Below are 26,444 nucleotides of genomic sequence, written 5' to 3'. Positions count from 1 at the left end.
CAGGGTTTCCCGTGGTTTCTTCAATACTAAATAGCAACACTTTCATTAGTTTTCCTCAACATCAATATCTCTTTAAGGCCTCAAACACACAGAGTTTCCGCGGGCGTGGAAACGCGTATAACAGTTCCGCAGAGATACACAGCATGAGCATTTCTGCATTTCCGCAGTAACGCGTTCAAACGAAATTCATTTTTATGACTAGATTGTTATACGCGTTTCCGCGGCCGCGGAAACGTGCTTCGTGTATTTGAGGTCTAAGTTGACGGTCCCTTGAATATTAGCATTAGGGATTGTTGTGTCCGCACAAATGCAAATGATTACACAACTATACGGCAAAAACAGAACATGTATTTATTATATTTATTATCTTAGGTAATATTAGGTGTGCATATAAATAACTATTTTTTTTCATAAGTTTATTTTTAATCGTGGCATTTTTATTTGTAATTTTATTTGTATTTTTATTTGTAAATTGGGTCAATCAAAGTGTTGGCCACTGTTATTTATTACTTTCCTCCACCTTTCGGGTAAATCGCGGATTCCTCTTCGGAAAAATGATACGTTTTTCGAGACAATCCAGGTGTCCAACCAATTCTGGATCTGTTCATAGGAGGAGAATTGCTGGTCAGCCAATCCATGTGCCGGAATCGGAAACAGATAGAAATCTGATGGTGCCAGATCAAGTGAATGCGGCGGATGCGGTAAAACCACCGACAAACCGACATGACACTTGCGTTACAAAACTGTCCTACACGAAAGTACTGTCATTTGCAATGAAGGCGATCACTTTTGTCAAAATGAGCTCTGTTCGCGGCTTCTTAGATGGAAAACAACATTTCCAAGTACAAATGGCGGAGGAAGTGATAAGCAAGATTTTATGAAAATAATTGGACAAAATACCCAGAATTCACATATTTTCACATATTGGGGGCCTTCACGATTCTAGTTAGTTTTTTGTATAGAGTTTGACAGTTGGAGGCTGAAATCATGTAAACAATCCATACAAAACCACACAAAAAACTAGCCTGCGAATTTCAGTCTAGAAAATTTTAGCCTAAAAGCTAGAATTAGATTCGAGTACCTGCTCGAAAACACGGTGTTGTTTACATTTATTCCAAGGTGCATTAAAGAGATCAGGTGATGGATTCTGGAATCAAAGTGTATGTAGTCTAGGTGGTCTCATAGCATTTTTTCATAACCAATTTTGAACATCACTTTTTGGCAGAACGGGTGAAAACTTTTTCTCAAACAAGCTTTCTGGAGGCTTGACGAATACTCAAAACACTCTTAAAATCTTCATTCAGAAGCAGAAGCGATAAAAATCAGCCTTCTAAATTCATACACCTTGGGATAAGCCCACCTGTATATTGTACTCACTTAGATAGCTGCTCGAAAACTGCTATACAATGCAAATAGCTGATAGGCTGAAATTTCAGCCTACGAGCTTCAAACGGAAAGGGCCCCATTATCTGACTTTGCGGCATCCTGGACAGTTCCCTAGATCACTTATCGGAAAACATTTTCCCGCAGCGCTGAGGACACTCTTCAGCTAGTATCCTGCAAAAAAAAAATAGACCGATATCTTTTAAAATCTCTGAATACCATCAATAAGGTATGAATGAGAGAAAATGTATGAAATGTATGTGGTCCACTGAAAATTGGACAGTCTTCATTTCATAGCAAAATTACCACGTAGCATGCCAATATTGACCAATATGAATCTAGGATCATTTGATATCAGTTATTAGAGGTCCATCGACTAGATTGGGTGATCTTTAACTTGCCGTTAAAGATCTAATTGTCTCAATGCTAGTGAACATTATTCGGATAGAATAAATTACTGCTTTTAATTGCTTAATTTTTTTTCTCCAGGCTTAGTAACAGAGCATGTTTGAATATGTTAATAAAGGTAATATTATCCATCTTTAGTAAGATAATGATGAAGACTTTGAGCCATAAGCCTTTACCTTTGATCAACATGTGACTTTCTTACTAGCATAAAGCCCATCGAGATTAATTAATTACAACTGATAGCTTTGACAAGCCCTACTACCATTCTGGCTTTTTTTTTTCTTATAAATTGATTACATTTACGCAGTCTTAAGCTTGATAGTTAAATAATGAAACATAAATGAATCATAGTTTTTGTTACAACGACCCACAAAAACGGATGTTTTTATATATTTCTCCACATTGTTATGTCATATCGTCAAGATATCCGAATCACTTATTCGTTCCCGCCTTTTAATTGTAGTATTAAAGGAATTATGACGTCAAATATAGTCCGGAGGATGAATCGTTCAAACACACCCAGAGTGTTTGCATCCTCTGCTCGAAAGGTCTAAGACTCGTGTCTACAGAGTAGCACAGGGCGGATCAATGTACGATATATCCCACATTTCATGTGGTCTCAAAGCCTCCTAGATCTCAGCAATCAGTGAATCCCATAGTATGCACGATTCCCCTGCAAAATACGTCTTAGGAATTGTTCGAAGTATCGGCCGTCCCAAGATACCAGAACTACTTTACTACACCGAGGTTGTCGCCGTCAACTAATACACTGCCTCCCAGTTGGGCCCTATCATGGGCTCAGCCTCCGGCAAGCAGGTACTTCGTCTTTGTCGCATTGATCCTCAATCCAATTCTTGCTACTTCACATTTTAGTAGGATGTACGCCTCACACACCTTCGCTGTTGTCCTGTCGATGATGTCCTTGTCTTCCGTGAAACCAAGAAATTGGAGAGACTGGCAGAGCTTCGAATGACACCTTCCAGAGCGATGTTGCTGGAAGAGCAGACAGGAGAGTCAGTCACCTTGCCTCAGACTCCTGTGAGATTCGAACGATTCCGACATCAAGTTTGACACCCTCAATTTGTACTGCACCCCATTCATGATGGCCTCTAACAGCCGGATCAACTGCCCAGGAAAGTGGTACAGCTGCATGATGGTCTATAGTTTATCCCGGTTTATGGTGTCGTAGGCCGCCTACAATCAAAATAAGGCAAAGCGTCTCACATTAAAGCTCGAACATGAAGTGGTGTGTACTCTGTTGTGTACGGGCCGGGACATATGAGGTCGATGAAATCGTGGTGCGTAGGGGCGCTCTCAGAACTTCTGGAGGATCTGTCATAGAGTGAAAATTAGGTCAGTGGTAGATCCGTCGCCCTTTTTGTAGACTGGATGAATGATATCCAGCTTCCACTTCTCCGGTAGTTCCTCCTGCTCTCAGATTTTTACGCTCAGCTGATGCATTTCGATAGTAAGCTTTTCCGGCCCTATCTTGAAGAGTTCGGTCGCCAACTCAACACTGCCAGCAGACTTATTGCTCTTAAGCTGCTTCATGGCGCTGGTAATCTCATCCAGAGATTATTAGATGGCGGAGGCACCTCGTCTTCTGAGCCAATACTATCGCTGTTGTAACTGCTGTGTTACTGCTGTGGTAGTTGGCATAATCTGCCACTTGCGCCAACCTCTCCTGCATCTGATCCATTAAGCACGTGTCCTTAAAAGTAGCACTTCTACCTTTCAATCACCTCTCGCTCGTCAGTCAGGAGACATACTTCCACATCCCGGCACATTGCGGTTTAAGGAGCAAACCCTCATCGTGCCTCCTTCAAACTCCTGTAAAGTAAGTGGATGTCCACGACTGAGATGGCTGCTCCAGCAGCTGTTCGTCTGACTCTTCAAAATGGCGTTTCTTTTTCGTGATTCATTAATATTCGCATTATTCGCATCAGTTCTTTCAAATGCACCTTTCGCTCTAGATTCATAATCATCATGATTTAACCGGTTGCTATGGATCGCAATCGATGATAATAGGCCTTAGCACCATTTTTCGATCTAAAAACTTCGATCGATCCGGCTGTCATGTTGGTGTCATTTGACACTCATGTCCAAAGTGTATGAAGACCACGTGGTCTCGTCCCATAAAAATTGACAACTAATTTCGGAATCAAAAAAAGCTCCATTTGACAGAATGGGTGAAATGAATTTCCATAGGAACCGTTCGCTATGTTCTTAGCAACACATACGTAGTACACATTGGTGTCCTCATCGACGTCATTATTTTGATCAAAAAATGGATTTTAATTAGTTCAGATTTGGTTTAGCTTACAATAAGAAATATTTTGAGTGCTTTTTAAGATATTTCAGTGCAAATAACGAAGATTACAAGATTATTTGTGTATTAGGCAAGTTGTCAGAAAGCTTGTTTGGGGAAATGTTTTCACCCATGGTGTCAAAAAGTGACGTTCAACTTTTGCTATGAAAAACAGGCTATGAGACCACCTGATCTTCATACACTTTGCTCATGTCGCCGCCAAGGTGTTTATTTTACTGGTGTTTTAGAAAACTAGTATACCATTGCACTCACAGGCAAAATGAAATTGTGCTAAAAAAATTCTATCATTGCGCTTTGTATGGGAAAATAAAATCCGCGACACATTGAGCTGCGAAAATTATCGTATATCAGAAAGATTACATAAATCTAGGCTGATGTTTTTAAAAAACGTAATGTAAAAGCAAGTTAGTAAAAGTTTTGGTTCTTTTTCAATGTTGTGAGTGATAAAAAATCATTTATTGGTTATTTAAAAACATGGATTTTCTGTCTACCTTAAAAGCTGAACTCGATGAAAAACGACTTCATGTCGCAGTAGGAAAGAAACAGTTATACTAGCAGCATGAGCGCTGTCAATATGCCACAAAACACAATTTTTCGGCGCACGGCGCAATACGGCGCGACGTTTGGGGTCCCATTTTCACGAAATATGAGCGACCGGCAAGGGAGGAGCGCATCCAGACCAGCAGCTGAACGGGCAGTCCAAGCGTCTGAAGCTTCGCGAGCAACAAGGCGTATGGAACGTTGTCAAGGCGTCAAGGCAGCCTTGATGTCCGTGTAGACCTCGTCGATCTGTGCGCCGGCATCGATGGTCCTGTGCCAGAGGCTGACAAAATCAAGCAGGTTGGTGGTGGTTGAGCTTGGGGATAAATCCGTGTTGTGCACGGCAGATATAATTCGAAGCAGCGGCGAGTAGTGGCTCGTACACTAACAGCTCGAAAACCTTAGCGCAGGCGCTAAGCGACGTGATGCCGCGGTAGTTACGAGAGCTAGATTTGTCCCTCTTTGTATGCACTGGAACAAACCACAATGTCTTCCGGCAGGCAGACAACGTGTAAATTTACCCAAGTAGCTATAAAGCGGCTTCCGTGGAGACATATTGCCGTCCTACCATCTTATCGTACTAGGTATCAGTTGTTATGGCTTATGGATTTCAACTCTTGAAAAAAGTAGAATGGTTGCCCAAGGAATTTTTATGTTTAAATTGTTAACTGGAAAAATCAATGTACCTCTATTGCTAAGTAATGTTATTTTGTATGTTACCATCTTTTCTGTGCTAGGGATCCGTTATTATTGAAGTCTAAGAATTTAATTTGTATTCAAATGTTAATGACTTGTCCTTTAGTATCTCGAAATATACAAGTGTCATACGAGACTGCATTGCGTCTAATTTTTTAGGAGCCCATAGTTTATAACACATTAGTTGTAATTGTGTATGTAGGCCATGGAGGCTCGATACCTTAATAATAAATGATAATAATAATGGCAGGATAGATCCTCAACCTTACCGAGTCACAGAAGATCGACGTCAGGATAGGTGCAACCGCAGCACTGCAGCGCTTGAGAAGGCGGAATCCCGTACGGTCCCGGGGCAAGCGATGGTTTCAGGCGGCTAATCGCTTTAGAAACCGAAGACTCGTCGATTAACGGCAAACAGGGGGTCATGGCATCAATCGGAACGTTTGCTAGTGCATCGATTATATGGCTCTCATCTGTTACCGCCGGAGAAAATGAGGCCCGTGAGGCAAAAATGTCACAAACTGCGAACGGGGTATGACCGCTCTGTCGGTTGTAGCTGACGAAGGTGGGGAAATCAGACGATTTTCGCCTAGCGTCAACAAATTTCCAAAGCTCCCGAGAGTTTCCGCGCGAGTGCAAAGCCATACGGCACACATACGCCCGGTAGCAGTTCCGATTGTATCGCCGATAAAGCGAGTGCGCGGTGACCTAGACGAGGCGAGACATCTTCGAACCCGATAGTCGCAATGTGCAGAGGCCTTAGCTTTTTTTTTAGCCTTTGTAAGTGCCGGTCACCCCAGGGAGGGACTCGTTTCAGACGCTTGAATAGTGTACACGCATTCAACGTTTGCGACATGAACCGTGCCAAATCGTCAACGGCGAGCTCAAGGCAGGTGTAGCTGGAACACTAATGAAACCCTTCTGGCCGCGTTAGAGAGGAAGATGCTCAAAAAGATTCTTGGCCCCGTATGTGTGGAAGGACAATCCGCTATGACCCGGAGCCGTTATAACGACGAGCTATATGAGATGTACGGCGACCTCACTGTCGTGCAGCGTATCAAGCTCGACAGGTTCCGGTGGGATGTTCATGTGGTACGCATGGAAATGAACGACCCAGCCCGTAAAGTCTTTTTAGGCCATCCACAAGGACAGAGCAGGCCTTGTAGACCTAAATTGGGGAGGAAAGATGACGTGGAGGCGTCTGCCATTAAATCGGGGATAACAGGTTGGTAGACAAAGGCCCGAGACCAGGCAGGCCAAGACCGTAACAATACAATACAATACAATACAATACTTCGCTACCGCAGCTGTAAACATGTTTTTAGGCATGTGTATGAGTACTGATGACTAGTACTGAGTCAAACGATTCATTTCTCGACGCAACCCGGATTCGGATGCGAGTCTATCGGAATCGATTCCGACCCAAGGGTGTAGCTTGAGCGTAAGGTCAAAATCGAAATCAAGTTCGACCCGTGGTACGGGACAGTCGGTGCAATGATGCATAAGTGACATCGACCCGTTGGTGCAGCGAGTTCCGGCCGGGCCTTGAACCTACTTTGGCTCGACCAAAGTCGCTTATGCTTTATTGTACCTACTGCCCGCGAACATACAACGCCCACGGGCCTACCCTTGCCGAATGCAGAGCCGATAGCATACGATTATATCTTCGTCATGCACGTAAGAGGGAAAGGTTTATACCATGAATGTACCCGAAAGGTATGCATGCTTCACTCATCAGGATCTAAAGGCAAGGACAAGGCAATCACAGCGATAGTTAACACAACTATTCGGTTCGGCCCGGTAAACGTCGGGTGGGCGCCGGAACGCAGAGGAGCAGACTTTTTCATGATTTTGTACCACTTCGGCTATTTTGGACCTCATGTGTGGATAATTTTGACAGTCACCTACGGAGAAAGAAACAAAATTTTTATGGCAAAATTAACTATCGGAGAATTTTTTTTTGTTTTAGAAATACTAGCTTACCATGTATTTTATTCATTTTATTCAAAATATTCGCCCTCACCTTCTATTACGTTCTCCACCCGTCTCCGGAACCGGGAACAAGCCCTGGCGACAGTTTTGCAGGGTAGGGCACCGAAAACGGACCTGATTTTCGCCATCAGCTCCGCCTTGGTGTTGCTGGAGGTTCTGTTGGTGTCATTTTCCACCGCGCCCCGCACGAAATAATCCATTGGATTAAGATCCGGGGAGCTGGGAGGCCACACATTCGGCGCGGTGAAGTCGTTGAAATTAGCCGCCAACCACTTTATCGTTTTGGAGGCTGAATGGCACGGAGCGGAATCCTGCTGGAACACGTACGGTCTGCCGTTGGCCACTCTCGTGATCCAAGGCTTCACGACGGTGTCCAGCATGAGCCATTTTCCTCGTAGATGGTGCCACCCCCATCTCACGTGCCAACGGCCGAATTCCGATCCCCGGATTTTCCATCACACGCGCCTGGAGGTCAGTCAGGAAAGCGTCGGTCCGCACGCAATCCCGCCGCTGAGAATGTGGTTTTCGTGCTGCCAAAGCTTCGTCGTCATCGCTGTATTCTCCCAGCTCACTCCGGATCGCCTTCATCGTGTTCAGCGAACACTGCACGCACTGCATGATGTCGCGGTTGTCGCGTCCGGCGCGGATCATCATGATGCATGTGATCCGCTTCCACAATGTACTCTTTTTTGGCATTTTTTTATCACGGGATGTTTTCGCTGCTTGTTCCGTACACTTTTAGCTGTCGAATGACGTATTGCTTGTTTTCCTATGCCAACTCGATCACGAGTTATAAACAAAAATGAAACTGTCAAAATTATCCCGAACGCCCTGTATATATCAAGGTGGATTAAAAATATCAGGTGGTGGATCAGGGCCTTTGGGAGGTCGCCATAGTTGAGGGACTTTACGTCATTTTAGAACCGTTAACCATTGGTTTCCACACACAAAGCTTAGCAAATAGAACAGATTTCTTTGTTATTACAGTAGAACGTCGATTATCCGGGGACGGATTTACCGGCGGGCGGCTTAACCGTGCGCATAAATCTGGGACTATACAGTATATTTCATTTTTTCTATAAAATCAATAGACACACAAAAATGCACATACAGTAGAGCGTCGATTATCCGGGCAGCTCGGGACCGGACGGTTGCCGGTTAATCGATTTGCACGGATAATGGTCCAAGAAATGTCAAACGCATATAAAACATATGAAATTCACTAGTTTTATTATTAATTCACCTAGAATCAATCGATTAATCGTTAGTAGAATATTATTTTAATCAATAACTGTAGGTTTAACAACTGTTCATGAACAAAAATGAATTTCGAAAATACCCCTAGTGTTGTGGATGATAGGCGACCCCTGTTCTCACCGCGCCAGTCGTCCTGTCGATGGTGGAGTCCCAGGGAGGATGCCAGTGTGCGCACGCACACTCCGGCGCATCCATAAGCACCGCACGCATCAGTGTGTGGAACAGCCGATAGAGCAGGAGCTCTCGGCAGGGCACGCGGCCCGTTTACTGTGGTTGTATAGTGTTTTGTATGTTTTATCTGTAAATATAAAACGTTCTGTTTGTGCCGTGTAATACTTCAATACTGTTAATTATTTCATCTGCTCGGACACAACACCTAGACACTACAGAGCTGCACAAGAAACTGGTTACCCAATTGACTATCGCTGCAAACTTTCGCCGCACGTATGAACAGCTGTCAGATTTATGCGCACGGTTAAGCCGCCCGCCGGTTAATCCGTCCCCGGATAATCGACGTTCTACTGTATTAACAAAAGATTTGATGCTTTGTTTATGCACGAAATTTAAAATCATGTGAGTAAGAGTTCTAATTTCACGTAAATTGTCCAAGCGGCTCGTAGATAATGAGGAATCAACGTGAAAATTGAAAAAAAAAAATGATTTCTTAATTTTTATCATCAAAACTGTCGAAAACACAATGAATTATAGAATAAATTCACGGAATAACACGAAATAACACACTTTAATCCATGTTTTAAGGTAAAATAAGAACTCGCGAAGTCCAAAATATATTTTTAAAGAATATTTTATCGAAAAAATGGGGTGGATAAATTATATGAACAAATTTAATAAATGTAAACAAAGTTTGAATCCTGGGGACCTTACGTCAAGTGACGAATTGTCAAAATGCACTAGAGTCCACCACCTGATATTTTTAAATCCACCTTGTGTATATATGCTCCCCATCAAATCTTTTCTAACAGAATCTTTCAAATCCGATCGATATAGCAGTGGAGTGGAATGAAGTTTGCCGCCATAGCAACGTGGTTAAAATGTCGAGCAGTGGGATATGCAGTTAAAAATTTCATTTCAGTTAAAAACATCCGGCCCGATTACAGCCCGATAGCCATATCCACTGCTCAACCTCAGTTGATTTAACAGTGGAAAACTAAATAATATGAAAAACATGTTTACAGCAAACAAAAAAGGATTTTTTATCGCTGTTTGAGTTATTTGAGATGTTTTATCACTCGATATAGCTAAAATATTCATGTTAAGAAAATATAAAAGTATCTGTTTTAATAAAGAATCAAAACACATAATTTTAGGTTTAATCTTTATGGTTCAAGCTAAGAAATGAGAAACCAACAAAAGAAATCATTTTTTTCTAATCCTTCCCTTTTATCCAACCTTATGTTGAGTACGTTCAGTTGACATAAACAGAAGACCGTTATCAAGAAACTTCCAAGGCTACCATTTACATGACACCAAGGTGGGTGACGGCTGGTTAGAATCGGATTCCGACACATGGATGTAACGAAATTGAGAAGACCCATAGGATAACTAGGTGCAAGGAAATATAAGCAACTCCTATCCGATGGAGTGGCGAGTGCCGGTCTGAATGTTTTCTTGCACCTATCGAAGATGTTACGCCTACTTGTACCTTACGGACTGTCCCCAAAAACTCCGCTTCCAACTATTAGCATTCCGCGTCCTATTATTTCTTAATTTTGTACTAATTACATGATAAATCGTATTTGTATTAACAATTTTGATTACATAATGCCAAGAGCATGTGATACCAAAATATTAACATTTTTTTTATTTTGAAGTTACAAGAATAGTGACATTATTATAATATTTATTGTATTCTTTATTTTCAGGAGCAGTAAAACTCATATGATTGAATTAAGTACAAAATAGCTGCCAATACGGCAGGGGGAATTGTAAACTACAAGATATACAGATTTCCAATAATTGTGCCCGCTGCCAATCTCGTCTCCTATCTGCTCAATAAACGCCACAAAACGAAACGTTCCGCGAATAAACGGCGTCGGAGTGTCCGTGGACAAACCCGAACGCCGTGTCTTGTTTCAATATTACCGATGTCCACTAATGAGCCGGACTCGGCTGGAACATCTTCACATGGACTAAGACGCCGCACAACGCAAGGTCTACTAAAGCACGCGGAAGCAGCAGCTACATCTACAGCCTCTGCATCGGAAGCAGAAGCCGCGGTAGCCGCTTTGGCTTCAATGATGGAACCACCAGCCAGCATTATTATGAAAGCTGCTGCAGCAGCGGCGGCGGCAGCTGCTAAGGCTGCCGCCGGATCTGTTACCACTAAAGAGGAACCGGATTGTGGGGAGATAAACGATCGTGTCGCATCTTCAGTTGATTCTAGTATGGACAGTAGCGCGCTAGCAAATTGCCTTTCGAGCACAATCTCATCCTTACGTAGTTCTGGGAATTGTAGCACTGGAAATGGTGGTGGAGGTGGTAATATTAGTGGAGGAGACGACAACTTGTCAGACAATTCAGAATCTACATCTGGAGCAACGACTACGACGTCGAGTACCGCAGCAGCTCAATTATTGGAAAATCTCAAACATAATCTGAACCATCATAACCACAACAATAACAACTCAAGCGTGATCAACAACAATAATCCACTTCACATCAACAACAATAACAACAACAATGGCAACCGTAAGCTTTTTGAATGTGATGTTTGTAATATGAAGTTCTCCAATGGAGCAAACATGCGCCGGCATAAGATGCGCCATACTGGTGTAAAACCGTATGAATGCCGAGTATGCCAAAAACGATTCTTCCGTAAGGATCATTTGGCGGAACACTTCACGACGCACACGAAAACCCTACCGTACCATTGTCCAATTTGTAATCGAGGGTTTCAACGGCAGATTGCAATGCGTGCACATTTCCAAAACGAACACGTTGGTCAGCACGACCTCGTCAAGACCTGTCCCCTATGTAGCTATCGGGCAGGTACGATGAAATCACTGAGAGTGCATTTCTTCAATCGGCACGGTATCGATTTAGATAATCCGGGACCTGGAACGCCGTCGTCATTGCTACTTGCCCTTGATCAACATAACCCGGCAAACTTGTTGCCGGCGGCACTGGCAGCTATGAACGCTGTCAATGCCTCGTTTAGCGATGGAAGTGCAGCAGCTGCGGCAGCTGCAGCAGCAGCCGATTCTATGCAGCGATCAATAGACAACGGCACACCGCCAATGCACTTTCTAACCCCGCATGTCGAAATCTCGATGGACAATGCGGATGATGACAACAGCTTACCACTTAACTGTAGTCGTGACGGCCCCACCGGTACTGGAAATTCCGCCGGAAATCAACAGGAATTACACCAAGGGAATAGATCGCACAACGGAACTCCTTTGCTGCATTCAAACGGGCCTAGCCCTGGGGGCAACAATGATCGCAACACACCGACAACATCATCTACATCTGCAACGATCTCTTCTGCGCTGGACATTCATGCAATTGTGCGGCCATCTAATGGTGGAACACCAAATGTAGCGTCAACTGGATCTCCGGTTGGTTCGCCTCATTCGGCAGATTCAAACGCTCCTTCCAGTTCCCAATCTTCATCGTCGTCGACGACTAATACGATGCTTCCGACATTAGTACAAAGCTCAAGGCATATTATTTTTGATAACCCTATTACACCATCGATTAGCTTAATACCTATAAAGCAGGTAAGTCACAATATCATTTTCTTGTTTAAATAGTTTATTGGGATGATTCTAAACAAGGTAACGGGTAACATTGAACATAGTTTCTGTGAAAGTTATGTTGACATTATCTTTGTTAATTGATTAAATGGTTCACTCAATTCCAGAAAGGTGTTTTAGCATGGATTTGGTCAAAAATTAGAACAAAAAAATATATCAAGACAAGATTAATCACCACAAAATCAAAAACCTTCACGTATTTCACTTTAAAAAAAAGTATAATTTTAAAAGCACTACAACTGAGCGCTTCTTACTTACTTCCTTATCCGGCGCTACAACCGCTTTGCGGACTTGACCTGCCTTAGAAGTGCTCGAAACCGCTCATGGTCCGTTATCCCTGCCGAGGCGTTCGGCCTCTTGCCATCTTGCCACCTCAATTTGGGCCTACCATGCCCTCCTTGTGGACGGCCTAAAAAGACTTTACGGGCTGGGTCGTCCGTTTCCATGCGAACAACATGGCCAGCCCACCGGAGCCTGGCGAGCTTGATACGTTGCACGACAGTGAGGTCGTCGTACATCTCGTATAACTCGTCATCCTCCATTGTCCTTCCACACATACGGGGCCAAGAATCTTTTAGCATCTTCCTCTCGAACGCGGCTAAGAGGGTTTCGTCATATTTGGACAGTGTCCATGTCTCAGAGGCGTATGTGAGTACCGGTACTATATATGTACTATATATTCCCAGCTTCGACCGTCGCGACAGGTTCTTTGAGTTGAACTGACTTTTGAGGCTGTAGAATGACCGGTTGGCAGCCAGCATCCTTGCGCGCAACTCAGCTTCCATGCTATTGTCGTTGCTGACCTTTGACCCCAGATAGGTGAATTCTGGGACGACTTCAAAAGTGCGTTCATCTATCTGTACATCACGCCTACGTAGATTCTGATTATTTATTGGTAGGCTCGCTGATGTTGTCACCATCAGTTTGGTCTTTGCCTGGGTTATCGTCAATCCGAGGTTCTCTGCCGCCTGTACGATCCCTTGGTAGGCTTCTGTTATCTGCGCGTCAACGTCAGCCGTAGTTTTTCGCGGACGACCGGTCGACTTACCCGTAGCTTCGCTACGAATGGCGTTGTCCACAATCGTCCGCGAACGGCCGAACGCCTTGCAGATTGTCTTTATTGGGACGTTCTCACGAAACAGCCCCTGAATGTGTTTCCGCTCCTCTGGTGTGCAGTGCTTACAACGACGCATGATGATTTTGTGGATTTTTTTAACAGCAACCTTACACCTTGACCACTGACTGAAGAATGAAGTGCAAAACGATTTGGCTCTCGTTTTATACTGCCGCGATACGTCATCGGCCCTCGTAACTCAGGTTAGTAGCACACCAAAAATGGGAGTATAAAAGGCAAAAATTGGTGATTGCAACTTTAGTACGCCTCGCACTCTTGCCGATGACACATCCAGCGCATGCATTGAACCAAAAACAAAAAACTATTTTTATGTCCAGCGGTGTATATATACGGAACAAACAATTATTTTTGACTTTATTGTTGAAAAACAAAATACTAAAAACTTCAGAGCGGAGACTCTTTTTGTACTCGTGAGCTGTTTTAAAAAATGAAATTATCGCTGATATCGGGAAATTAAAGCGCTTCAGAATACTTCCGACTATTACAACGACTCCAACGGCTCCAACCGGCTCCGTCGGCTCCAACGGCTCCGGACGGCTCCGACGGCTCCGACGGCTCCGGACGGCTCCAACGGCTCCGGGCGGAATCGACGGCTCCGGGCGGAATCGACGGTATTCGGAATCGGAGCCGGAGTAGCAATGCTTCCGCTTCCGAATTCCGATTCCGTAAGCGTGACACCCTGGACATTGACCAGTGGTAGCACAACTACCACGGCAAGTCCAGCGGTCGGCACGGCTGCCCACAACAGAAACTGAGCTCAGTTTCGAAAGATTTGAGAGGGTTAACACACCAGTTTATAATGCCAAAAATTCGTACAGTTACCCTACGTCTGGTTTAAAAGAAACACCAACAATCTGAGTCTACAGACCCGAATCTAGTAGCCGTTGATTTTAATCAGTACACAAAAAATCCCATACAGAATATAAATTTATTGCATTTTTTATGACACTAGTTAATTTGACACGGTTAAAGAGTTATGCAAAATAATTTAAATAAATTCCGATATTGAATTTATTAAAAATTGATATTACTATACAATGCGTACAAATAACATTTGAAAATACAACGCAGATTACAGGTGCCTTAGAATTCCAAAGGACATATTGGCTGGAATTATTGAATCCGTTCGTAGCGGCGTCGTACGTCTCGACAGTCATTTACGACCTAACGTACTAGATCAGACATGTCAAACATACCTATTTTCTGACTTTGAGACTTTCTAGCAAGTTCGGAAACCATTTATTGGAATACCACTTTCTTCATTTCATTGATGAGGGTACTCTTTAACTGCACTTTAAGTTTAACTACACTTTAGCTACACTTTAACTAACTTTAACTATGTAACTTCGGCAAAAATCTCAAGAAACCAAGCACTTTGAAATGGCGTGAATTGTATGAGGTCGACTGTAAGATTAAAGTATTTTTTCCTTAACAAAATGGCCATACAGCTAGCCAACATTTACCGATGTAGTGCTAAAATGTTGAATTGAGTACTTGGTGTGTCGTCGTGTGTAAAGGCGATATACGAGTTTTAAAGAACTGTCCAGGTCCAATAAAATTTTCGAGTAAGAGTGACCACCAGTGAAGTACAAAATGAGTAAATTCCATGAACTTCTTTTATCATTATAATGTTATTTCAATGTTCCCTTATTTCTACAAAATGAAAGACGTATGGTAGGCAACTTGTCATGAATAGCTTTTTTGGAGACTTCGAAAAAATTTAGATAAGAATCTAGGTCCAGGAATAAGTCTTTAGGTATTTTCGCAGATCGAAAACATTATCCCCCCTTCTCCCTTTACTGCGACCCGCGAGAATATTTTCAACCGTAATCTGGCCCGCAACCCAAAACGAGTTTGAGATCACTGTACTAGATGGTTGCTACAGTTATTCACAGCGGCGTTGCAGGACCGGGCTCAAGAAATGTGTTGCCATCCTCTGAATTTCATGTGAGTGCCGTATGTTCCCGCTATCCGTGTATCCCTTATCCCTCTCAGAAAGGAAGAGAAACAAAAATTAATACAATTTGGAATAAAAATTCTAGTGCACGTGATGCAAGAGTCCATAAGGACCTAAGTTACTATAATTTTTTGGCAGACAGGCAGAAAGTTCGTTCCCGCTACGAACGGATTCAATAACACCAGCCATTAAGAGAAACTTATTTAAAACTCAAACCGATCTAGGAACTGATCCCAAACCCATGTCGATCCAGGAAGTATACATAACTTATACCGATGCTGGAGCTGATTCCAATTTCATGCAAATGCATGATGTTATGTTGTACTTCAGGTGTTTCACAAGATGGTGTTATAAGTCCTTTATTTTTTGCTTTATAATTAATAATGATTGTGATATATTACCTCTAGATGGTCATCTTTTGTATGCGGATGATATTATTTTTCCATCTGTCTCTTTGCTTACTGATTGTGAACTTTTACAGCTTTACCTGGACTCATTTTTCACATGGTGTTCAACTAATGTTCTATGCCTCTGTCCTGATAAATGCTCAATTATTTATTTCTCTTATTCTCGTTCCCCTATTTGTTTTAATTACAAGCTCTTTAATATTTCCTTCCTTCTTGCTCTTCTTGTATTATATTCCCTCCGCACAACTTCAGTGCGGTGGAGAGGGGAGGAGGGGGATGTTCTGGATGGTCTAGTATAATAGGCATCCTTGAGTTTTGTCCATCCTGTTTTACAATTTGTGAACCTGTCGAAACTACATTTATATGCAGCATTTTACCTTGCAGTATTCTTTGACTCCTTTAAAGCCTGTTTCATCATGTACCTTTATATTTAACTTTCTGTTAGTTTTCTGTTCCCAACAATCAAAAAGCCACTTCACAACACTTCTTCACGACGCTTTAGCGGTCAAAATTAAGTTAAAATTTGAAAGAAACGAGTTGTACAGATTTTTTACTAGAAATTTGGGCATTAAGCGGAGTACATTGTCCGTACTCGCTAGTGTAATTTCGATTTTCACTAACACATCTGGTGGCGGCTGGTGGAAGCTTTTTTTGTCATTGAGGGAATGGTTGTGCTGGATCTCAAATTTTTTTAAGTAGTTTTTCCACCATTTTTTAGTGCGAAAATGGCTTAAATACTTGCACAACATATTATCTATCAATTACAAAGTTTTTCCAGTACAGTTTAAACAAAAAAACATGGAAGAATAGCATATGTTCAGAAGCAGTTCAAAATAGTTTGGCTAAATGCTTCGGTCAGCCGCCGCCAGATGCGCTTGTGAAAATCAAAATTACACTAGCGAGTACGGACAATGTACCCCCCGACAGACAAAGAGAACGAAATTTTCAGGCGAGGGGTAGGTAGAAACACGCGGTGGGGGCCCGGCCCAAGATCGGATCCAAAGTCCGTTGTTTTGGGCTCGAAATTAAAAATGGCGGATGGAGCGCTACCACGGAGAGAATGCGCTCTCTTGCTTGCCTTTAAAATACACGAGGCGCTCTCGCTGTAAAGAACGCTCGCTCGCGCTGTTTCATCGTATTTTCTTCATACCCCTTCCTTCCCGTTTCTTTCGGCTTGCGCAGCGCTGAACTGGTACCCCCTCCCACTTGATTCCAGCGAATTGCGCTGCGCTGGACTGACACCCCCTCCCGCTCGTTTCTTTCGTAGCGCGCTGTGCGCTTTCCTTCATTCGGACTTGGTACACCCGAATCAAAACAAAAACTTGAACACATCAAACTTGGTTTATATTTTATCACTTTTATTGCAAATAAAGGGGCATTTTCACACATAGCTTCACACAATCTTGCCACAAAATCACACAAATTCTTAATATAAAAAAATCGTCGTATTTCAAAGAGCCGTCAAACTGCGTGGATCCCGTTGTTGATGTTCGATACAGCAAAAATAAACATTGAAATAAAGCAGCGCATATCACACATTTAAGATAAATGGTGAAAGAAAAGCGCAGCTTCATTTCAATGTGCACAACACTTCAACACTTAGCGAAACTTCGATCGCCCGGGACTTAGGCTAACACGCGCGCAGCCTTTCACGGCGAACGCTTGAGCTGAACTGACGATTTCGTGTGGTGGCAAGAAGGGGAGCGCACAGAGGAACACTCGCTGCACTAGTGCGAGCGAGACACCGATACCCGCATGCCGCTGCGAGAAAACCAAACTGAGCGCGCAGGCTGAAAGTGAACGCACACATTCACACATGTGTAATTGTGTGAGTGCAAAAACTGTGTAGAAACCAAAACACGCTCGCGCCTCCGAGCAATTCCGCGAATTTCCAACCGTCTCCCCATGCTTCTACATGCCCCTCGCCTGAAAGTCGCACACTTTTTCATTCTCATTGCTAGTAGGGCCTGGCCTTTAGAGGCTAAACACGAGTATTTTGATTCTTCCCACAAACACTACATGCCATTTTGGATACCACATCTTGAGTTGGTCTTAAGTCTGCAAAGCCATTTTCGTAACATTATACCACGAATCGCTTCTCTCATGGTTCGGATGTTGTCGCTCAGGCTTACAGGGTTTTCCAGGAGTTCTCATAACTGTGGGACACTTTATTGACTCCTTCTTACGTAATCTAAACTTAATGTGATGGGAATTGGACTTTATAGCACCCTTGTTGGACAAATCCGATAGGAATTTACAATAGGAGCTGTCCAACAAAGGTGCCGTAGAGTCTAATTTCCAACCAATGAAGTTCACTTCGCATAAGAAAGAGTCAAGGAAGTGTCCCACAACTATGAGAACCCCTGGAAACCCTGTATTATATGAGAGCACAAGCTAGCGAACGCGTTGTGTTTGTGATGGTGGTAGTAGCGCGAACGATAGGCGGCAACACATAAGTGGATTGGTGGATGTTAGCATCCTGTACGTTTCTAAGCGCCTAGGCTCCGAGGCGCAAGTGAGTGAGCACGCTACTAGTTTGTGATTATGGTAGTAACGCGAAATAGAATAGACTGTACGGCTCTAAGCGTACCTAAGTATCTGATCTTAGTATCTATTGTAAAGGATCGCGTTCGATCTTCGAAATAATATGTTTCCCTTCGTCCTCGTCAGGACATTTTCGACTAAGGGCAGGAATACGGAATAAAACCTAGTATGCACCACACCGAATTAGAAATAATATTTAGTGTCAGGGATAGGTGTCCAGGGCGCGGTATTAGAGGATCGCGTTCGATCCTAGTGATATATTTTTCATCTCACCCTATTAAGGATATTTTTCCTAGAAAAATATGTTATCCAGCGCTAAAGATACACGTTGTGAAATCATCCCTTTCCTAACTGAAAATAAACCAAATGAGCTAAGCAAGAGAAACGAAACGCAATATATTATTTCACTCCAGAAACGATATAATCTACGAAAGCTTATTGATCCGCCATTGGACCCCTCCAGTGGTCATCCTCATCGGACACCAGTAGGCAGAAAGGTGAAGTCGAATACGATCTCTGCTCGCTCACTCTCTACTCGTTGAACTTCTCCTCTTGAAAGTTTCTATGGTAAAGGTTCTCCTTCCATCTGCATAGCCCCCCGAAAGCCTGGGGAAATTAGCTGGAAGGCAGACGCTGTGAAGCGCGAACTTTTGCCAAAGGGATCTCGAAGGCGGAGTTCCTGGCGGTGTTAGTGGAGCGGGGCTTACTTTGAATTGCTGCTCGTCTCCACGGCGGACCCTGGCACCAGCTACCTTTGCGGCTGGTCGGTGCGGCCGGGCAACAGATATCCTTGTCTAACCCCGCGCTTCGAATGACACCTTCCAGGGCGATGTTGAAGAACAGATAGGAGAGTCCGTCATCTTGCCTCAGACGTGACAGTGAGTTTCGAACGATTCCGACGTCAAGTTCGATACCCTCACCTTGTACTGCATTCCGTTTATTGTGGCTTCTAACAGCCAAATCAACTTCCCAGGGTGGTGGTACCTCTGCATGATGTTCCATAGCTCGTTCTGTTCTATGGTGTCGTAGGCCGTCTTGAAGACGATGAACAGGTGGTGTATATAGATCTGGCGCTCTCGGCACTTCTGGACGATCTGCCGCAGAGTGAAAATTTGGTCGGTGGTGGATCCGTCGCCCTTCTTGTAGACTGGATGAATGATATCTAGCTTCCACTTCTCCGGTAGTTCCTCCTGCTCTCAGAGTTCGGTCGCTAACTCAACACTGCCAACAGATTTATTGCTCTTAAGCTGCTTCATGGCGCTGGTAATCTCATCCAGAAATTACTAGATGGCGGAGGCACCTTGTCTTCTGAGCCAAAGCTGTCGCTGTTGTAACTGCTATGCTGCTGTTGCTATGGTTGCCTTATTCTGCCATTTACGCCAGTCTCTTCTGCCTCTGCTCTATTTAGGGGTCCTTCGAAGTAACACTTCCACCTTACGACCACCTCCCGCTCATCTGCCAGGAGATTTTCTTCCGCATCCCGGCACATTGCGGTATTAAGAGCAAGCCCGCTCCGTGCGGCCTTCAACCTCCTGTAAAACAAGCGGATGTCCTTTGACTGGACTAGTTAATACAGCCTTCTTTTTATATTGCTGTATATCATTCCCTCTTCACATAGGATTTGGTCACTAATCTTGGCTGTATATTGATCACATAGGATCACTAATCGAATGAAAAATAAATTTCCTTAAAAACGTGTTTTGATTTTATTTTTTATACGCAAATTTTGAACCATATTGTAATGAAAAATAGCTTAATATATTGTAATGAAAAATAGCATATGAAAAATATCAAATCTTTACAATTTTTCGGGAAAACAATGTAAGGTTGCACTAATGTTATTCTATAATTATATAGTTATTCTATAATTATATAGCATATGAAAAATATCAAATCTTTACAATTTTTCGGGAAAACAATGTAAGGTTGCACTAATGTTATTCTATAATTTCCTGTTTTAGGAACCAACAACGAACGATGAGTACAACGATATTAAACCAAGAAGCAGTAGTAGCGCCGAACCACCCTCTTCGAATATCAGTCATTCATCGGAATGTGTAACTCCTTCGTCTAGTTTGACATCATTAATCAAGGTACAGCATTTTTATTAAATATCAGTTTGAGGTTTCTTTGATACGTGTAGGCCAATTGTAAGATACGATGTGGCTTACGTTGACATTCCATATGTTGCTACTTTTAGATTAGTTATTTTAGTGTACGGACAATGCCATTCATTTCTTTTGTCTGATAAACTTTTGTCTTTTAAAGAGCTAATATTGGCTAATCTTTATATGACTTTTATTCATTATTTATGTGTCGGCAGGTCCTTATTGCAAATTAATGTATGACCTCAAATGTGATTAATTATTTAATATTTCAATTACGATATTTTTGTAAACTTTGACTAATAAAGGACAAAATTTGATAATCTTCTATTTCAAAAACTATATTTACTCTGAAAGATTACTTGATGAATGGCATCACAATTAAGTTTAACTTGAGAACTGGCTACGTTATATGAAAACAAAAAAAATGTGAGAAAAATGAGTGAAACCATCAATTAAGGGAGCCACTTTATATAGACGTAGATTGGCAAGAAATAATATAAAAAATACTGATTTCCTAATGAAACATAACTATCCGTTTCAGGTATCACCATTGAAGTCATTGTTGCGAGAAGACCTAAAGCGAAGAATTTCGGCACGTGCCACAACTCGTGCAACCAGGAACGGAATACTGGCCAGTAGTTCACCCATTCCGACTAGTAGTCCCATTCCAAATAGTTCAAATACTGTTACTCCTGGAGCTACTCAGGATAGTGGCAATGGAAGCAACAGTTCGAGCAGCTCAAGTAGCAGCTCCAGTAGTAGCTCTAGTAGCAGCAGCAGTATAGCCGCTATTGCTGCCGCAACTACCTCAAATGGCACCATCACCTCCACCGGACAGGAAACCGACCTACTACTATCCCTGACCACCAAATCGACACGAAACTTACAGTGTCTCTTTTGTGGCATCGAGTTTCCGGATCAAACTCTTTATTTTCTGCACAAAGGATGTCACAGTGAAAGCAACCCATGGAAGTGCAATATTTGTGGAGAGCAAATGAACAATGTGTACGACTTCAACTCACACTTACTCAGTAAAAGTCATCAATGATGTTAAGCGAGGGAAAGAGAAACAGTTTACTGGTGATGTTTCTCTTTTTCTGATCGCTTACTTATCATTGAACTATCGTAAATCTCACGAATCGCCGTAAACTGTCGAGGGCTACCTTGATTAAGAAACCTGGATAATGGCTTCCCTTCCAAGAACGCCTTGAAACGGTTGGAAATGCATCACTAGGATCTACTACCATTGTACAAGAATCGTCCAGCGTACCTTTGTGTGTTGTACCATTAGTAGTGCCGTACTACACATATTACGGCTGTGTGACTGCGTTCTGTAGTCCACATTTCTTCAGGTTTCAGAATGATACAAGCAATGGGTAAACGAACCAATAGTAAAACGAACACGTGCCTACGACACATAGCGATGGCAACAAGCATTGTTATCGTTATTCTAGTAGGTAAAATTTGGCAGATTTACAGTCCGTCCAGTAGCCTTTAAAAGGAAATAGCAAAATCGAAAGCAAATAGGGAAATTGATGTGTAATTTGAACATCCTGTACGGTGTAATGCAAAGATAGATATTGAATTCAGAATGGATAGTAGACCATATATGAAATGCATGAAAAATTGCTTAGTGGAAGCCTCCAAGGACTCATTATTTTCTTATTCAAAATAGCATCGCACAGCATCGAGACTCTGAAACATACAGATTATAGCCAAAGCACAAATTATATGAAGCAGAAAAAGAATAGTAAGTGGAACGAGAAACAGCAACAGGCGATTGAATCCGTTATGTCTGTTAGTGGAGCCCGACTATCGCTTTTGTAACTGTTATATATACAACACTGCAGTTGATTTTGCAATATCCAGTGACTCAAAATCACAACGCCTAAATTACTATCGGGCCAGAAATGTAGCCATATTTTTATGGTTACTAGGAAGTTTGCAACACCAGTAAACCAACTGCAGTGATTCGTATTTTATTTTTTAAATTCAGATTCTTTAACATTCTTCGAATCATGAAGCTGATCAAGTAGAATGGATAACCCCTGCGAGGAGTTAAATCAGAGTACGTAATAGCTGACAACTTCGATATTTGAATCAATTGCACAGTAATGATTCTGACCCTGGGACAGTAAAGAATTCAATTCAGGAAATCATCATTTATAAATTTTAGTACCACCGTGGCGAAACCGATTTCACTGTAAATGAAAAAAACGAAAAATTCAAAGTAGATTACAATGTTTACTTAAGAAATATCCTTTTCCTTGCGTCACAAACCCTTACATATAGGTTTTCGGTTTTGTTTGTTAAGATGTTAGAGGATAAAAACAATGTTTTGTTGAAAATGTTTTGTTTGCTATTGTTTTTTTTTTTCAAACCCATGCTAATATGTATGATCCCCATACAAGCATCACCATGATTAGAAAAGCAAAACATTCAACACGATACAATGTAATACAATTAGTCTTTTAATGGTCGGTTCTGCACAAAAGCTCTTAAAAGGATATTAACTAAGTGTTTGTATAAAGTGTGATTCCTTTATCCTAATGCGGGCTGAAGAAGGTGTAGTATATAGGTGTGTAAGATGTGTACGAAGGGATGTGGATTGTACATATTTGTGTGTGTGTGTGTGTGTGTGTGTGTGTGTGTGTGTGTGTGTGTGTGTGTGTGTGTGTGTGTGTGTGTGTGTGTGTGTGTGTGTGTGTGTGTGTGTGTGTGTGTGTGTGTGTGTGTGTGAATGTGTGATATTAAAGATGAAATTTATATTTTGCTTCTTTTTTGTTACTGTTGTAGTATGGTTTGTGTGTTCTGCTTTGTCGTTTTTTCTTGTCTGTTATAATCTGTAATTTGCTTCAAATAATTTTCGTTCAACATTTATGCAAACCTGCTTAAAAATAAATAGTTCATTGTACTTTTTGGTTCTTGAAATTGATTGGTTCTTGACTCCCATTATTATGTAAGAAACTAGGATAGCTGAAATCAGGAAAGGAAATATGTAACAGAAATATTGTTCAAATTTTACAATAGAACAGTGTTGTTATACCACAATTGAAATTGTGGATTATATGAGCAACTAAACAGGACAAAAATATAATTATATTTATATAAAATCTTGTTGTTATTATAAAACGTAACTCATAGAAGAAGTATAGCAGAAACAGAGGTAAAATCATTGATACATATTTTTCTTCTGTAGATAAAGATCTAAAACAAATTAAGTAATCCAAGAAGTGTTATTTTCGTATTTTTATAGCTGCATGTTGAATAAACAAAGGACGACTTCTAAAGCAAAAATTCATCTCATCACTCCCTCAAACTTGTTTCAAACTAAATTGGTTCAACTACTCAGCACCTACCTTCACTAGAATATAGTGATATAGAAATATCAAACTGGCATGGAAACAAAACACTTAACAAGCTGCTTGTTGTGAATGTGAAATGTGAATTATTGACCGAAAACTATCCGGCGATATCGACCATAGACAAATTAGCAAATCTTGTTGCAACATTTCATTCATTCATTTCATGTAATTCATTTCATTGTTCAAATACTTATCGAGGTAATTTCATGGCATACCATTCTTGTGCAGCTGTGTACGAATTTCTTATTTATACCCTATCAAAAACAAAAATAGTTGTACCAAAATCTGTATTTTTGTTTAGTATCGAATAAAACATCTGCAAAAGCATTTAGAAAAAAAAACAATACAACGACATAAAAAACAACTTGCTTGTGGGTCAGTGTTAAAAAGTATTTCTAAAAAAATATTCATGCTCATCAAATTTCAAAGGAAAACAACAGCTGTTTTTGGTTTTTAAATAATTCTGGAATGAATAAAACCACGTGAAATGTTACGAAACTTTGTAATATTTTGGGGCAACTATAAAAAGTACAACAAACTCAGAGAACAAATCAAGTTTAAAGAAGAAAATAGGTATTTTCTTAAAACTAGGCCAATAGTTAAATAGTAAGCTGAATAAAAGAGTGAAACTATTTTAGTATTCTCCCTCTGTACCTTAACCTTAACTCACTGTAAATGAAATCTAAAAAATACGGAAAAATTTAACATATTCCATATTGAAACATTTTACATGTTTTAAAATAATTATTCGGCTACCCAAAAAATCACACCATGGATAAAGAATAAAAATGAAAATGGTATGAACATAATGTACTTGATGAAAGAAGAACAACTATACGGCTTGCAAACTCAACTATAAATAAAACATGAATTTCATTTCAAAGATATAATTACTGGGGAACTAAAAGAAGTAAATAACCAGACTATGTACAAAACAAAATTTTTAATTTAAAGTACAGTTGATAAATGTCTCTCAAAATTGTCTTGGTTTCTTCAAAGGGGTTTATAAAAAGATTGAAACACAAACCAAAATTAACACTTCAAGAGTGTGCAAAACAAAAAGGGAAAAAACTAAAAATCCGTAAGTTTAAAACAATATTGATATTTGCAAATACTCCATGACCTACCCATGATGTATTACAAGCACGATTAGTAGGCTTGTACCACCAAAGTAGTTCCAAATAAATATGATATGGATATTAAATTAAAAAAAATGCTATTCGAAATAATGCAGCTCAAGCAGTAGTAAAACATTAACAGCAATTGTCTTCTTATTGCTTGATACAAATAATTCATCTCAACTTAAAAGTTATATCTTTCAAAAATCTTGATATAATTCTGATCTAAATGGCGAATGTTTCATTCCTAAATATTCAAAATTTAGCAGTACTCTGATAAACGTTGGAATATGTACGGAAAAGACATGTTGGTGCACTTCTTTCTTCTTCTCACGAAACAAAAAAAAAACAAAATACATTCATACCAAATCCTATTCAATTAAAAATTCTAGAATGTTGTGAATTTATTCACTAAAAATATTCAAAATTAATCAATTTGAATAAATTTCCATTTTTTCTACAGTTCAATTTGTATATAACACGCGCATTTGCAGTTTGATCTAATGGGCAGCTATATCAATCAATCTTTAAAAAACAGTTACCGTTGTGCACCATGTTGCAAGTCATATTTATGTCAACATACACATTTGCAAATGATATGAGTTTTGCTAAAGAGTAAACAACTTCAAAAACAGCTGATAGACTGTCGAACAAAGCTGTCAACAGCATTACCTGAGTGTTTTTTTATGAAACAAGAAATGATATGAATTTCAATTAATTATATATGATTTAGTGCGCTACAGTAGCGGTAAAGAAAGAGAAAAAAACGACAACATAAATGACCGGTACTTTGACATACAAAACACACAAATATTAAAGCAAGATCATGGGCAAAATTCTACAATAGCTTCAATTTCCATCGCAATAACTATAAAATCAATAGACAACGCAGATTAATCAACCAAAAAGGGTGCCTTTAAACAAAAGCATGTATAAATAATGAAAAATTGATATAGTACACAAGCTATAAAATCATATTATACTTACAAATTTTATTTATAAAGAAAACAATAACTTGCTTCACAAAACACCTGGTTGATGAAGTAGGTTTTATGGTTAAATGTCCAAACTGAAAGAAACGCAGGCAACATACAACAACAATAGCTTAGACAGATAAAATTCAAATAGATGGGCAAAATAAAATATTTTGACGCGGATACATTATAAGGCTATCATATAGATTGAACCAAATCAAAACAGGCAAACGGGAATTAAGTGCAAAATGAAACAAAAATAAACAAAGAGCGAATTATAGTCATGCGAATATGAAGAATGGCAACGAATAGCAATTAAAATATTCTGTTGGTAATGTGAACAAATTCGTAGATAGACAAATGTATTTCGAATTGACATAGGAAGAAACAACAAAGCACTTAGGCGTAATGAAATTAATAACAACAACAGAAATTCAACATTGTTTCTTTTAATC

General features: G+C 40.8%; 1 protein-coding gene across 10 annotated transcripts in view; it reads left to right on the top strand.

Moving 5' to 3' along the window:
- LOC3291069 (uncharacterized protein DDB_G0271670) overlaps positions 1-26,134 on the top strand; it is a 62,736-nt gene extending 36,602 nt beyond the window's left edge. For 9 of the 10 annotated variants that reach the window (XM_061655895.1, XM_061655894.1, XM_061655893.1 and 6 more), the window contains 3 exons: positions 10,489-12,345; positions 20,386-20,517; positions 21,074-26,134. In XM_061655895.1, the coding sequence (XP_061511879.1) occupies positions 10,711-12,345; positions 20,386-20,517; positions 21,074-21,580 (2,274 nt within the window). In that variant the 5' untranslated portion in view covers positions 10,489-10,710 and the 3' untranslated portion in view covers positions 21,581-26,134. The remainder of the gene's footprint in view (positions 1-10,488; positions 12,346-20,385; positions 20,518-21,073) is intronic. The other variant, XM_061655896.1, reaches the window with a different exon arrangement.
- The last annotated feature ends 310 nt before the right edge of the window (positions 26,135-26,444 follow it).

Source organism: Anopheles gambiae, chromosome 3 (assembly GCF_943734735.2).
Source record: "Anopheles gambiae chromosome 3, idAnoGambNW_F1_1, whole genome shotgun sequence".
In the NCBI taxonomy this organism is placed as follows: domain Eukaryota; kingdom Metazoa; phylum Arthropoda; class Insecta; order Diptera; family Culicidae; genus Anopheles; species Anopheles gambiae.
This window is presented reverse-complemented; position numbering and strand designations above follow the sequence as displayed.